This window comes from Rhodamnia argentea, chromosome 3 (assembly GCF_020921035.1).
Source record: "Rhodamnia argentea isolate NSW1041297 chromosome 3, ASM2092103v1, whole genome shotgun sequence".
Taxonomy (NCBI): domain Eukaryota; kingdom Viridiplantae; phylum Streptophyta; class Magnoliopsida; order Myrtales; family Myrtaceae; genus Rhodamnia; species Rhodamnia argentea.
The window spans coordinates 17113502-17128628 of NC_063152.1; the positions used below are offsets into that span (position 1 = coordinate 17113502).

Below are 15127 nucleotides of genomic sequence, written 5' to 3' on the forward strand. Positions count from 1 at the left end.
TTTATTTTTATTATTGTCTTCGAGAAACATGATTTATCTCTATTAATGTCACAAGCTATTCTAATTTTTTAAAGACGAAATTTGGATTTTTATAGTTTTATTTTATGTCTTACATAAACTATCGACAATAAACTATAAGCTACCAACTATAATAGAGGTTACAATTTTTTTTACTAAACTTATTTTTATTAAAAATTAGAGAACGTACGTATTAGTGTTAATTTATTCACGTAATTAATAAATAAATGAATGAGTGATTTTGTGTAATAAATATATGGTATTATATTTCTTTCATTTCATCATTTTAATTTTAAGTATTCCATTAAGAGTGTCATTGTTGAAGTGCAGCTTATTCACGTTATAATTAAGCTGTACTTCTAACTAAAATAATTTACTCAGATAAGTTATCCTTTTAGCCTTTACATTTTCTGTTAATTAATTCACAAAGATATATATTGGTTGTTAGTTCAATAATAAGGTTTGTTATTTAAATGTAGGTGCGGTTTACTTAGACATGGCCACGGGCTGGTTTGGGAAAAAAAATTCGAAACCAGCCGGGAACAAGCGGTTCTGAACCGCCAAAAGAAAAAAAAAAACAAAAGGGAAAAAGAGCGGCTCTTTTCCCCCCTTCAACGGCCCAAAATTGGGCTGAATCGGAACCGGAACCGGCCCTTATCGGAACTCGAACCGGGACCGCCCCTTCAAGGGCCGGTTCCGGTTCAAGCATGGCCACGAACCGGAACCGGCGGTTCACGGCCTGTGGTCATGTCTAAGTTTACTTATATTAAGTGAAATTTTAGTCCTGTCATGAAATGAGGTATATTTGGCGAAAAAGGAAGCAAGCTATAATTCAAATCACAAATAATCTACCCACAAATTAGACCTCTTATTATATTTTCCTCTACATTTTAATTTAGTTGTAATTTATATAGAAATTATTAATTTTATTATCATAAAATTGTATTAAAAAAAAGCTATTTTATCTAAGACTTTTTTTTTTTTTACGATATCGTCTTTTATGTCTTTTCGACTTTAGTCTCGAGAAGGGGTGAAGTTTTAGGGATGACACATACAAAAAAACAATTAGAATGAAAAGAAAATTGTAGCCAGGTTTTTTTGACGTAAAAGAAAGAAAAATATAAGCTCAGATTTATTTAAGGATTTCATGCTTTGTTAGAGGGTATTATAATTTTTGAAAATCCTCATAGATCGTTAAGGCAAAAAGTATAAAATAAGAAAAGTTGTGGAAGAAAAGTTTTTGACTGAGGAACATTTTACAGTGACTTTTTGTAAATTTTACTAAATTTACAATTTGACTTTCTTTCGTCCGAATTACTTGAAGTCATTCAATATACAAGAACAAGGGCATATGAAATCGTACGACAGGGTTTCGAATTTTTCCTGAAAGTTAAACTAAGTTTTTCCCCATTTTGAAATGGTCATTGTTCCAAGGTAGAAACAGACAAAGAAACTCCCCACATATCAGGATGGTCTGAAATTCTTTCCATCCTCCGTCGGACATTTGCCGAAATTAATGGAAAAAAAAATTATCCAAATGATCATTAAACTTAAGCCCAATGTATAATGATGTCCATGAATTTTCAATTAATTCAATGTTGTTCCCGAACTATTAGAAAATATTTAATGTAGTCACCCATTTACTCAAACGAGAAATCAAACGTGATCACATGAATTTTTGAAAATGATAGGTCAACTTGTCTATCTTTTTATTCATCCACTTTAGAAAAAGAACAAAAAAGAATAAGGGTGTTAACATGTCCATAATTATTTGATGACATTGATTATTATATTCCAATTTGAAATGAATATTTTGTTTGGATAAATCCACATGTAACTTTTTGCTTGTTGTATATCATTCAAACTTAACGGATTAGGAGACACATCATCGGATTTCATTAACTTGAATTAGTAGAAGGAAAAAAATGAACAGTTCTATACATTCTAGAAACTAGATTGAACATTTACTAGTAGTTCAGGGACCGTATTGTGTCAAACTTTCCGAAATACAATTGCTAAAACCTTAAAAATTTCATTTTTAGTTAACTACCGTGTAGAAAATTATGTCCCCTTTTGCCCCGGATGAATTGCTAAAACCCCAGGGAGACGGGTTTATGCCTATGTTGCTATTGAGGGATCATCCCTCTCTGCTCTCTCTCCCTCCTCTCACTCTCTCACTCTCGGGTGAGACTGCACGATTAGTCTCTGAGGTCGTTCTTCGAAAATCACCGGCGATTCTCAATTGTCTCTCCATTTTTACACCGAAAGGCGACAACTTTCCTTCGGGAAAATCCCTCTTTTCAATAACCCATTATGCTAAAGAAATGCCTCGGTGCTCAAACTCGATCCTCTAGCTCATGTGATTGTGAGCTATTTTAGCCTATTTGTTAGGAAGTTTTTTATTATATAGTATGCTTCCTAGTATAGAATCCTTCCTATTGTATATCCCATAATTAGGGTTATCGGATGTCCTATATATATATATATGATAGGATTGAGTATTGTAAATGTACAGAAAAAAAATATTCATTGAATGAAAGGAGAGTTTTTTCTCTTCATGGTATCAGAGCCCTAGGGTTTGATCATTTGGGTACTGTGCGTCAATCATCAATCAACTTCGTCCTGTCCGATCTACTTCGGACCCGATCTCATGGCCGACAAACAGCTGATTGTTCCAATGACCAAGCGAATGCTAATGCCTCTGCTGCTGACATTCTCGCGGACTTGACCGTTGCGATGAAGCGGCTCTTGACCCTGCAGGCCGCGCCGCCGCGCGTTGAACCCCGGCTTCTGCACCGATTGCTGTCAAGCTTGATGGAAAAAATTATGGCGTATGGTCCCAGGTTGTTGAGATGTATGTCTCGGGCAAAGACAAACCGGGCTATTTGAATGGTGGTTCTCCCGAGCCCCCTCCTACCGATCCGTTTTTTCGACAATGGAAGACCGATGATTCTACGGTGAAAGGTTGGCTTATCAATTCTATGGATCCAGCCTTGATACCAAACTTCATTCGGTTTCCTACTGCTAAAGACGTATGGGATTCCGTGGCAACGACATTTTTTGATGGATCCGACACCTCCCAAATCTATGATCTTAAGAGGCGGATTTCTCAATTGAAGCAAGGCGGTGGATCCATTGAGAAATATTACAATGATCTTCAAGGGCTCTGGCGTGAGATTGATTTCCGACGTTCTAATCCTATGCAATTCCCGGCCGATATTCTAAGGTACAATGCCATTGTTAATGAAGATCGAGTTTATTTTTTTTTTTGGACGGTCTCGATGACCACCTGGATAATGTTCGTGCTGATGTTCTGAAGATGGATCCATTCCCCACTATTGAGCAAGCTTATGCTCGGGTCGGGCGAGAGGATATGCGCCAATCTGTCATGTTGTTCACTCCCGTCGGGGTTATCTCTGGTTCCGCCATGGTGTCGCGGCGTGGCAAGGGTGATCCGCATCTCCAGTTAGTGCCTTCTGGCCCGAAAGCTCGCCCTAGACCTGGTATGCCAATTCAATCCGATGGGTGCTCTCACCGTGGGAATCCTAAACATACAGCAGCATCTTGTTTTAAACTACATGGTTATCCGGATTGGTGGGATGATTTTCGGACCAAGAAGAAGAAATAAGGCTCACAGAAGGGGCGGAATGGAGGGCAAGCCTCCTTAGTGACTAGCGGCTTGGCATTAATTCCCATGGAGCCCGAATCTGCTAATGCCAAATCTCTTGAAGGTAATTATGGGTTTGTCTTTGCTAATGGACGTGGTGCTGATCAGCATGGGTGGATAATTGATTACGGCGCTACCGATCACATGACTCCGGAATCTGGTGACCTTCTTACATCTACTACACCACGTCAAGATCATATTTAAAATGCCAATGGGCATAGCTTTCTTGTAACGGCCGCCGGGCGTGTATGCATCACGCCTTCTCTCTCTATCTCATACCTTACTTGTTCCTACATTGTCTAATCGTCTATTATCGGTTGGACTGCTTACTAGTGAGTTAAAGCGTATTGTGCTTATGTACCCCGATTTTTGCCTTTTTCGGGACATTCTCACGAAGGAGATTATTGGGTGTGGTACTAAGAGGGAGGGATCGTATTTCGTGGATGAAATTACTTACGGACGAACCTATCATTCTCGTGGACAATTAGCTCAAGAGAAGGAACTTTGGTTATGGCATCGTCGTTTAGGTCACCCATCCTTTGGGTATTTACTGGATTTATTTCCCAAGTTATTTCATGGTCTATCAAACTCTAGTTTTCAGTGTGATACATATATTTTGGCAAAAAGCCATCGTACCTGTTTTCCTCCCGGTTCGAATATCGGTTCCACTCCTTTTTCCTTAATTCATTCTGATGTATGGGGTGCGTCTCCTATTACTACAGTATCCGGGTTTCGACGGTTTATCATCTTTGTTGACGATTGTACACGTATGACTTGGCTATATTTGATGAAACATAAGAATGAGGCTGAAGCTATCTTTCGGACTTTCCACCGTATGATTCAAACTTAGTTTGGGACCAAACTTCGGGTTCTCCGGTCTGATGATGGTGGTGAATACTTAAGTAAACCTCTTGCAGCTTATTTTCGGGAACATGGTTTGATACATGAAACTTCTTACCCTCGGACTCCTCAGCAGAACGATGTTGTTGAGCGCAAGAATCGCCATCTTCTTGAAACCACTCGAGCACTGTTGGAGGGTGGCCATGTTCCCCATCGTTTTTGGGATTCTGCTGTAGTTACAGTTGCTTATTTGTTAAATCGCATGCCTTCCCGCATTCTGAGCTATCGTACGCCAATGCAATCGCTTGCCACCCATGTGTCTCTTCCTTTGGTTCTTACATTGCCTCCTAAGGTGTTTGGGTGTGTTGCTTATGTCCATCTTCACAAAAATCAGCGGACCAAACTTGACCCTTGTGCAGTCAAATGTGTGTTTCTTGGCTATGGCCCTTCTCGTAAAGGGTATCGGTGCTATGATCTTGCGGGGAAGCGCACGTATGTCACAATGGATGTAACATTTATCAAGACGGAGTCCTTTTTTCCTTCCTCCCAATGTCCTGTTCAGGGGGAGACTGGATGTAGAACTAGACATTGGTGGGAGGTTGGGACTGCAGGAGTGACGGATGGGTGCGCACGGCCGCACGATTCCGAGGCTGAAGATTTTGAACTACCGCCTCCACGAAGTGAGATAAGCGCACGGCCGGGCGGCACAGTAAAAGTGGCAATCGAGCTACAACCGATTGGGTTTGAACAGGTGTCAACCGATTCACGGCTACAACAGCCTCCCTCATCTTTGCCCCCTTCGCCCTCTTCAGTACCACTCCAAGCTCCCGAGAATGTACCCGAGGTAAGTACTTCCACCGTACTTGATTCTTTTGAATATACTAATGTGCTTACTAGTTATAAGCTACCCGATAGGCATAATAGGGGTAAACCACCGAATCGATATTCTCCGGATGTAGAGGACCGTCGATCTCGATACCCTATTGCGGACTATGTGTCCGCCAAGAGGCTGTCCACACCACTACAAGTCTTCGTGTCCACGGTTTCCTCGGTTCAAGTTCCAAACAGAGTCGAAGAAGCCATGAAGGATCCGAAATGGCTTCAAGCGATGGAGGCGAAGATGGGGGCGTTGGAGAAAAATCGAACCCGGAAACTTGTGGAACTACCAAAGGATAAAAAGCCGGTCGGATGTAGGTGGGTGTTTACTGTCAAACATAAAAATGACGGCACTATTGAGAGGTATAAGGCGCGACCGGTAGCTAAAGGGTACACACGGACTTATGGGGTGGATTATTAGGAAACATTCTCTCCGGTTGCGAAGTTAGATACTATAAGTGTCACGCCCCGATCCCCGGGCCCGCAACAACCCTACCAAAACGCCTCGGGTCATAAAAGGACGACGTCCCAGGCACGTCATCGACCCATTACTTTTATCTTTTTATTAAACGCATGCGGAACGTGAAACTCCCAAACAATTATAAAATACACGGGGATAGAAAAGCGTGAAATCATACCGGACAATCCTTTTTATTTATTTACCGTTAACCCTAGGAAGAACGTGTATATACAAGCCCTACCTCCGGGCCACTTCCTATAATCCTCCAAAAAATACCGAGATCGGGATATGGGTTAACACTACTCCGTGCTACCAAAAAGAGTCTGCAAACACTTCCGGCTTCCGTAGCTAAGGACCTGAAAATTTGTTAACAACAACGGGGTGAGATATAAAATCTCGGTGAGTCAACGCCTAAGTCCGAGTAGGACATTGACTCGCTCAAGATATCCTAAGCATGCAATACCATAATAATGGTAACCCAAAAGCGTGCGATCCTTGCAACGCTTCACCAATCACAAAGTCAAATCCAAAACCAACAATCACCATTAAGTACATGCAAGCTTACCTTGCCTTGGCCACACATTAAACAATTCATATTTAACATGCAATCAAGGCACGTAACCAGAACACTCATCATAAATTGCATGCACAATGCACCACACGTGTTTGAGTTATTAACGACCGTTCCCGGTCTTAGCAAAACCATGCTCTTCCGGCGGAACCGGGCACCATTCCATTCCTTCGGCAACGGCAACCGACAAACCATGTGGTTCCAAATACCCTCGGCATGGATTAACAATCGGGCATTCCCGTAGGGAGCGTCGGTCCGTCACAAGCTGCGACCGGCATCTAATAAGTCGTGTGGTTCCAAGTACCCTCGGCACGAACTTACCGGGCTCGAACCCTCGTACCCGGGGGTCGGCTTTGTCCTCACGTACCCGAGAAGACATTATCCATTATGTGACCACACACGCACGACAGGCAACCAGCCAATTTATATCTTTGCATTTAACCCAATGCACATACACAAACAATCGTGCTCAAAACTTGGCTCGAGGCCATTTTCATGCTTAAAATAGCAGTCCACACGTGATCACATAAATACACATATTGTCCATATAGGACAATCGGTCATCAAATTCACGCCGGTCGGGACACTCAACGATCACTGGACAATCACCCAACAATAATAATTCAATAATTAATTAACAATTAAATAATTATCGCGGTACTAATTAATTGATTTAATTACAACTTAATTAAAAATTAATAATACTCAAACATAAATAATTAAATCTATCTTAATTAATTAACCCGACTTTAATTAATTAATCTATCGCGATCAATTAATCCATGCTTCAATTAATTAACCCCTTATAATAATAAACTCGATCCAATTTCGGACAAATAGTACAATTATAATTAAAATAAATACATCTAGCACCCGCTAATTATTTTAATCGCAATCCACAACAATTATTCTAAATCTCGAACGCAGTTAACACCCTAGTCAGAGTTTAGGGGTCGACTCACAACTCCAACGTTCGATGTAGAGTCGGGCGCGGCGGTGACGAAAACGGCGACACTAATTGAATCGGGTCTCGGGTTACTGTTCGGTTCGGGTCGGGTTGGCGGTTCGGGTCGGATCTCGGGTTTCGGGTTGGATCACTGGTTTTCGGGTCGGGTCGGGTTCGATTCTTGTTTCGGGTCGGGTCTCGCGGGCCACTGTTCACGGCATGGGGGTTTCGGGTGGGCTGGGGTGGAGGAGTTGGCATCGGGCTGGTGGTCGGCGATGGGGCGGGCTGGACACGGCGCCGGGCCGGTCCACGGCGGTTGAGGCTTGAATGGGTCGCGGCGGTGGGCGAGGGCGACGGGGTCGCGAGCTCGCGGATCGGGTCGGACAGGCGTCGGGGACTCGACCGAGGTGCCGGATCGGGGGTTTCGGCGGCTAAGGCTGGGTGGTGGTGGTCTCGGGGGCTGTTGGGGGTGAGGCGGAACGGAGGAGAGGCGGTGAGGTCGAGGGGTCGCGGCCGGGTTTCGCTAGTGGCGGTGCGGTGGTTGATGGGGCCGACTGGGCTGGGGTCGGCGAGCTGGCAACAGAGGCGTGAGGCGGTGGCCGGCGGTCAAGTGGCGTTGGTAAAGGTCGGGCAAGGAAATAGCAGAAGAAGAAGGCGTCGGGTGGGTTGCAGAAAAAGAAGGAAAGAAGAGTGAAGAAGAAAGAAGAAGATGCACGAAGAAGAAGCACAGTAGGGGAAGGGGGGGTTGTCGCAATCAACAACAGGAGAGAGAGAGAGAGAGAGAGAGAATTAATTGGAGAGAGAGAGAGGATGGGATGGATGTGCACGTGGAGGGGGGGGGAGATCTGGTGGCATGAAGAATGAGGGAAAAGAGAGAGAGAGAGAGAGAGAGAGAGAGAGAGAGAGGGATGTAGAAAAGTCAAAAATAAGAGGGGGAGGGCAATCACGTGGGGGTGAGGTGAGAGAAAATGGGAGAGAGAGATGTGCGGCTGATGGGATGAAAAGAAAAAGGGGTGGGGGCCACAATGTCAATCTCACTTAATTATTTTCGTCTTATACCAATAAAATCTATGGACAAATTGATAATTGGTAAAAATAGGTATCGGTAGTCATTTGGCTCAATCGACCGAGGGCAAAATTAGAATTTTGGCATTTAGGGTTCGGACAAGTCCGAATTTGCGCGCGAAGGGTCTTGACACTACGAGTCAACGTTTGACAATTCAAACTTGACTTTTTCTGACGGATGTCCCGGAACAACCAATCATCGTCTCTTAAATCCTCAAAATCCAAATTTTATTTTCCACGTTGGAATTCATAATTTTTCTTACGGACACCCAATTTCCGGGACGTCACAACTCTCCCCTCCTTAGGAAATTTCGTCCTCGAAATTGAAACACTGTCACATTTCTTCAAAAAGAAAAGGGTACAAATTCTTCATAATTTCCTCATTTTCCCACGTCGCACCCTCGGTTCCATGATGTTGCCAAATCACTTTGACCATTGGGATCGTCTTCCTCCGAAGAACTTGCTCTTTCCTATCCACAATTTTCACCGGACGCTCGATATACGATACTCGCTCGTCCACTTGAATTTCCTCAAAACTCAACACATGAGCTGGATCGGGCTCATATTTTCTTAGCATCGACACGTGAAAAACGTCATGCACTTGAGCAAGTCTCGGTGGCAACGCCAAACGATATGCCAGATTTCCAATCCGCTCCAAAATTTCAAAGGGTCCCACATATCTTGGACTTAGCTTTCCTTTTTTGCCAAATCGAGATGTTCCACGCATCGGCGACACTTTCAAAAACACATGATCTCCCACTCGAAACTCCAAAGGTCGGCGCCTCTTGTCTGCATAACTTTTCCGGCGACTCTGTGCCGTCTTGAGTCTTTCTCTGATGACCTTAATGACTTCCAATGACTGCTGTACCAACTCGGGGCCGGTGATACTTCTCTCACCAACTTCGTTCCAACACATTGGCGTCCCGCAAGCTCTACCATATAACGCCTCAAAAGGTGCCATTTTGATACTCTGCCGAAAGCTGTTATTGTAAGCAAATTCAACCAAATGAAGTTGTTCCTCCCAGTTGCCTTTAAAATCCAAAACGCAAGCTCTCAGCATGTCCTCAAGTGTCTGAATCGTCCTTTCGGACCGGCCATCTGTCTGTGGATGATAGGCCGTACTGAACTGCAATTTTGTCCCCAATGCATTCTGCAGACTTTTCCAAAATGTGGCGGTGAACTTGGGATCACGATCCGAAGTGATTGTCACCGGCACTCCATGCGATCGTACTATATGTCTCACATACAAGTCAGCATACCTGTCCAAAGTGAAGTCTTTTCGCACAGCAATAAAATGAGCAGACTTCGTTAATCTGTCTACCACAACCCAAATGGAATCATTACCTCTCTGACTTCTTGGCAGTCCCATAACAAAATCCATTGTGATATGCTCCCATTTCCACTCTGGAATTTCCAGTGGCTGCAACAATCCACCAGGTTTACAAGTCTGCGCCTTAACTTGTTGGCACGTCGGACACTTTGCTACGTGCTTAGCTATATCGACCTTCATACCATTCCACCAAAAATGTTGTCTCAAATTCTGATACATCTTCGTACTACCAGGATGAATACCGTAGCTGCTTCGATGTGCTCCCGATAAAATTTCCTCCCTTAGACCTTCATCAGCAGGTACACATAAACGTCCTCGAAACCTTAGTATTCCATCCTCGGTTACTTGGAAGTCAACCTTTCGCTTAGCCGAGCTCTCTTGCGGGATCTTTTGAATGGCGGGATCCGTCGATCGCAAGGCTTTAACTCTCGCCCGCACTTCTGGCTCAATTCTCAACGTAGCTACGAGGCTTGACGGGCGATTTACTTCCAACTTAAAATCCAAATCTCTCACTTCTTCAAGAAGACGCCATTCTTGGACCCGTAATTGAGCAATCACCGATTTTCGACTTAGAGCATACGCAACCTTATTAGCCTTACCTGGATGGTACAGAATCTCGCAGTCATAATCCTTAAGCAGCTCCATCCAACGACGTTGCCTCATGTTCAACTCTTTCTGAGAGAACAGATACTTAAGACTCTGATGATCCGTATACACTTGAAATCTTTCGCCAATCAAATAGTGCCTCCAGATTTTAAGAGCAAAAACAACATTTGCTAACTCCGGATCATGCGTCGGATAATTCAATTCATGAGGCCTTAATCGACGAGACGCATATGCAACTACCTTTCCATGTTGCATTAACACACATCCCAATCCTTTGTGTGATGCATCATTTGTAAATCTCAAATCCTCCCTGGACCAGACGGTATTGTCAAAACAGGAGCCGTAGTCGCCTTATGCTTCGGCTCTTGAAAACCACGCTCGCACTTGTCTGTCCACTCAAACTTTACGTCCTTTTTCAACAATCGCGTTAGTGGCATGGCTATAGCAGAAAACCTTTCCACGAATCGTCCGTAATAACCCGCCAATCCCAAGAAACTTCGAATCTCTCTTACCGTCGTAGGCCTCGGCCAATCCGTTACTGCTTCGATCTTAGCTGGATCTACTGAAATTCCTTCACCGGATACCACATGGCCTAAGAACGCCACACGAGTCGCCCAAAACTCGCATTTACTAAACTTGGCGTACAGCTGATGGTCTCGAAGAGTCCGTAATATCGTTCTCAAATGCTGCTCATGATCTTCATAGCTCCTCGAATACACTAAGATATCGTCAATAAACACTATGACGAATCTATCCAAATACTCCTTAAACACCCTGTTCATTAGATCCATAAAAGCGACGGGCGCATTTGTTAGACCAAACGGCATTACAGTAAATTCATAATGACCATAACGCGTCCTAAATGCCGTTTTCGGTATATCCTCCTTCCGAATCCTCAACCGATGGTATCCCGTCCGTAAGTTGATCTTGGAAAATACCGAAGCTCCTTGAAGCTGGTCGAACAAATCGTCAATTCTTGGCAACGGATACTTATTCTTGATCGTCACCCGATTAAGGCATGCGTAATCTATGCACGGACGCAACGATCCATCTTTTTTCCTAACAAACAATACGGGTGCTCCCCATGGTGACGCACTAGGGCGGACAAAACCCTTATCCAACAATTCCCGCAATTGCACCTTCGGTTCCTTCGGTTCCGATAACGCCATCCTATACGGAGCTTTAGAAATCGGCTCCGTTCAGGGGATTAGCTCAATCACAAACTCGATCTCTCTATTTGGTGGCGGACACGGCAACTCTTGGGGAAACACATCGGGAAACTCGCACACAATTGCGATGTCTTCCATCCTTGGCTCCTCAACAGATGTGTTAACTACGGTTGCCGGATATCCTTGATGACCACTTTCCAACAAACGAGTCGCTTCCGGCGACGAGATTGACAAAGTCGATGTACCACCTCGACTTCCAACAAACTCAAAACTAACCCCATTCGGCGGGTTAAACCGAATTGCCTTTTTATAGCAATCCATCGTGGCTCTCTGCTTTGTAAGCCAATCCATACCGACAATCACATCAAAATCATACATTTCCAAAGACAATCGGATCTATCACTTCTTCGTGACCACCTATTGTCAACTTACAATCGGGACAACCTCTCGCGAGATATTACACTATCTTTTAGCGGCGTAGATATCTTAAAGACCGTTTCCAGCGATTTCGGACTCAACCCAACTAATTTAACAAGCTGCTCAGCAACAAAGGAGTGCGTGGCTCCAGGATCAAACAACGCATATGCTATATGATCATGCAAGAAGACCGTACCTGTAACGGTCGGCGAATCCTTCGCCTCTTCCCCGGAGACCGCAAAAACTCTTCCTTGCTTTGGAGGTCGGCTCCGGTAATTGCATTGCGTATTCCCACGCGGCTGTCCTCCTTGTTGTGATGGCGCCGTAACTCCTCTTTGCCTCCGTGGGCAATCTCTCACTTGGTGGCCCATCCGACCACAACCAAAACAGGCTCCATTCCCGAAGGGACACGGGGCGATCCCATGCCTCCGATTGCAAAATCGGCATATTCCACCATTTCCAAGAGCCGGCTTTCCTACGGCATTCCTCCGGTTAGGTGGGATGGTCGACCTTCCTCCCAACATTGGCCTCTTGCCAAATCTACGCTCATTCCTACCAGAGGGCACAAATCGTGATCCGGATGCAGCAGCCCTTTCCATCATATTTCTCTCGATCAATCGGGCCCTTTCGTACAACTCATTGTAATCTTTCAAGTTCAACGGCACCAACCGATCCTTCACTCTCGGTTTCAACCCATCTCTAAACCTTCTTGTTCTGTCCACGGGATCTTCCACCATTCTAGGTGCATACATAGACAGCTCGAAAAACTTAGCCTCATACCGGTCTACGGACATCGGGTTTTGGCGCGGGCGCATGAATTCCGCCATCTTTCGCTCCCGAGCACACTCGGAGAAATACTTATTATTAAACGCCTCCACGAAGACATGCCACACCGGGATCGTACCTTCGGGGAAAACTCTGCCTTGTGTAGCTTGCCACCAGTGCTTGGCATTCCCTTGCAAGCGATAGGCGCCAATGTCACCTTGTCCTCCTCATTGCACCTCGGTAGTGCAAAAGCTTTCTCCGGTTCCTTTATCCGGTGAGTGGCGGCCTCGGGATCGCCAATTCCAGAAAATTTTGGCGGCTTGAGGTCCAGGAATTGCTTCACCAATTTTTGTATCTGTTGAGCTCCATTCCCGTTTCCAACTAACGGGTCCTCGGGCGGAGCGGCGGCAGCTTGATTCCTCACTTGCTGCCCAACTATATCACCCAAAGCTTCCAATGCTCGTAGCAATCCATCTACTCGGGGGTCTTCTTGTGTTGCTCCCCCTCTAGCAGTCCTAGCATTACGGTTGTTCATTTCACGGGTTGGTTACGGAGCCCTGTTCACCCCAAGCAACACGTAATGAGAACTCAAGCTTACTGCCTTAAAACCTTAAGTAGAAATCACATGCACGGGATTTCAATCCTACTAACTATCCCATATCCCAACGCTCCTTATTACTCCAAGCCATGACCATGTAGTTCGGGCCGACCTTGCTCCGATACCACCTTGGGCGGGGTTGTCACGCCCCGATCCCCGGGCCCGCAACAACCCTACCAAAACGCCTCGGGTCATAAAAGGACGACGTCCCAGGCACGTCATCGACCCATTACTTTTATCTTTTTATTAAACGCATGCGGAACGTGAAACTCCCAAACAATTATAAAATACACGGGGATAGAAAAGCGGGAAATCATACCGGACAATCCTTTTTATTTATTTACTGTTAACCCTAGGAAGAACGTGTATATACAAGCCCTACCTCCGGGCCACTTCCTATAATCCTCCAAAAAAATACCGGATCGGGATATGGGTTAACACTACTCCGTGCTACCAAAAAGAGTCTGCAAACACTTCCGGCTTCCGTAGCTAAGGACCCGAAAATTTGTTAACAACAACGGGGTGAGATATAAAATCTCGGTGAGTCAACGCCTAAGTCCGAGTAGGACATTGACTCGCTCAAGATATCCTAAGCATGCAATACCATAACAATGGTAACCCAAAAGCGTGCGATCCTTGCAACGCTTCACCAATCACAAAGTCAAATCCAAAACCAACAATCACCATTAAGTACATGCAAGCTTACCTTGCCTTGGCCACACATTAAACAATTCATATTTAACATGCAATCAAGGCACGTAACCAGAACACTCATCATAAATTGCATGCACAATGCACCACACGTGTTTCGATTATTAACGACCGTTCCCGGTCTTAGCAAAACCATGCTCTTCTGGCAGAACCGGGCACCATTCCATTCCTTCGGCAACGGCAACCGACAAACCATGTGGTTCCAAATACCCTCGGCATGGATTAACAATCGGGCATTCCCGTAGGGAGCGTCGGTCCGTCACAAGCTGCGACCGGCATCTAATAAGTCGTGTGGTTCCAAGTACCCTCGGCACGAACTTACCGGGCTCGAACCCTCGTACCCGGGGGTCGGCTTTGTCCTCACGTACCCGAGAAGACATTATCCATTATGTGACCACACACGCACGACAGGCAACCAGCCAATTTATATCTTTGCATTTAACCCAATGCACATACACAAACAGTCGTGCTCAAAACTTGGCTCGAGGCCATTTTCATGCTTAAAATAGCAGTCCACACGTGATCACATAAATACACATATTGTCCATATAGGACAATCGGTCATCAAATTCACGCCGGTCGGGACACTCAATGATCACTGAGACAATCACCCAACAATAATAATTCAATAATTAATTAACAATTAAATAATTATCGCGGTACTAATTAATTGATTTAATTACAACTTAATTAAAAATTAATAATACTCAAACATAAATAATTAAATCTATCTTAATTAATTAACCCGACTTTAATTAATTAATCTATCATGATCAATTAATCCATGCTTCAATTAATTAACCCCTTAATAATAAAGCGATCCAATTTCGGACAAATAGTACAATTATAATTAAAATAAATACATCTAGCACCCGCTAATTATTTTAATCGCAATCCACAACAATTATTCTAAATCTCGAACGCAGTTAACACCCTAGTCAGAGTTTAGGGGTCGACTCACAACTCCAACGTTCGATGTAGAGTCGGGCGCGGCGGTGACGAAAACGGCGACACTAATTGAATCGGGTCTCGGGTTACTGTTCGGTTCGGGTCGGGTTGGCGGTTCGGGTCGGATCTCGGGTTTCGGG

General features: G+C 44.5%; 1 protein-coding gene across 1 annotated transcript; it reads right to left on the bottom strand.

Annotated features, from left to right (window-relative positions):
- Nucleotides 1-11976: 11976 nt before the first annotated feature.
- On the bottom strand, nucleotides 11977-13265 carry LOC125314117. The gene is made up of 2 exons (XM_048275592.1): nucleotides 12870-13265; nucleotides 11977-12792 (listed from the first exon to the last, which is right to left on the bottom strand). The coding sequence occupies exons 1-2, from the start codon at nucleotides 13263-13265 to the stop codon at nucleotides 11977-11979; spliced, it is 1212 nt and encodes a 403-aa protein (XP_048131549.1).
- Between the last annotated feature and the right edge of the window lie 1862 nt (nucleotides 13266-15127).

Bases quoted from the DNA above. Each gene is read 5' to 3' on its own strand.
- LOC125314117 (XM_048275592.1), bottom strand. From the start codon at position 13,265: ATGAACAACCGTAATGCTAGGACTGCTAGAGGGGGAGCAACACAAGAA. The intron at 12,793-12,869 runs GTACGATCCCGG...CGGGAGCGAAAG, and splicing joins AGGCAGAGTTTTCCCCGAAG to ATGGCGGAATTCATGCGCCC.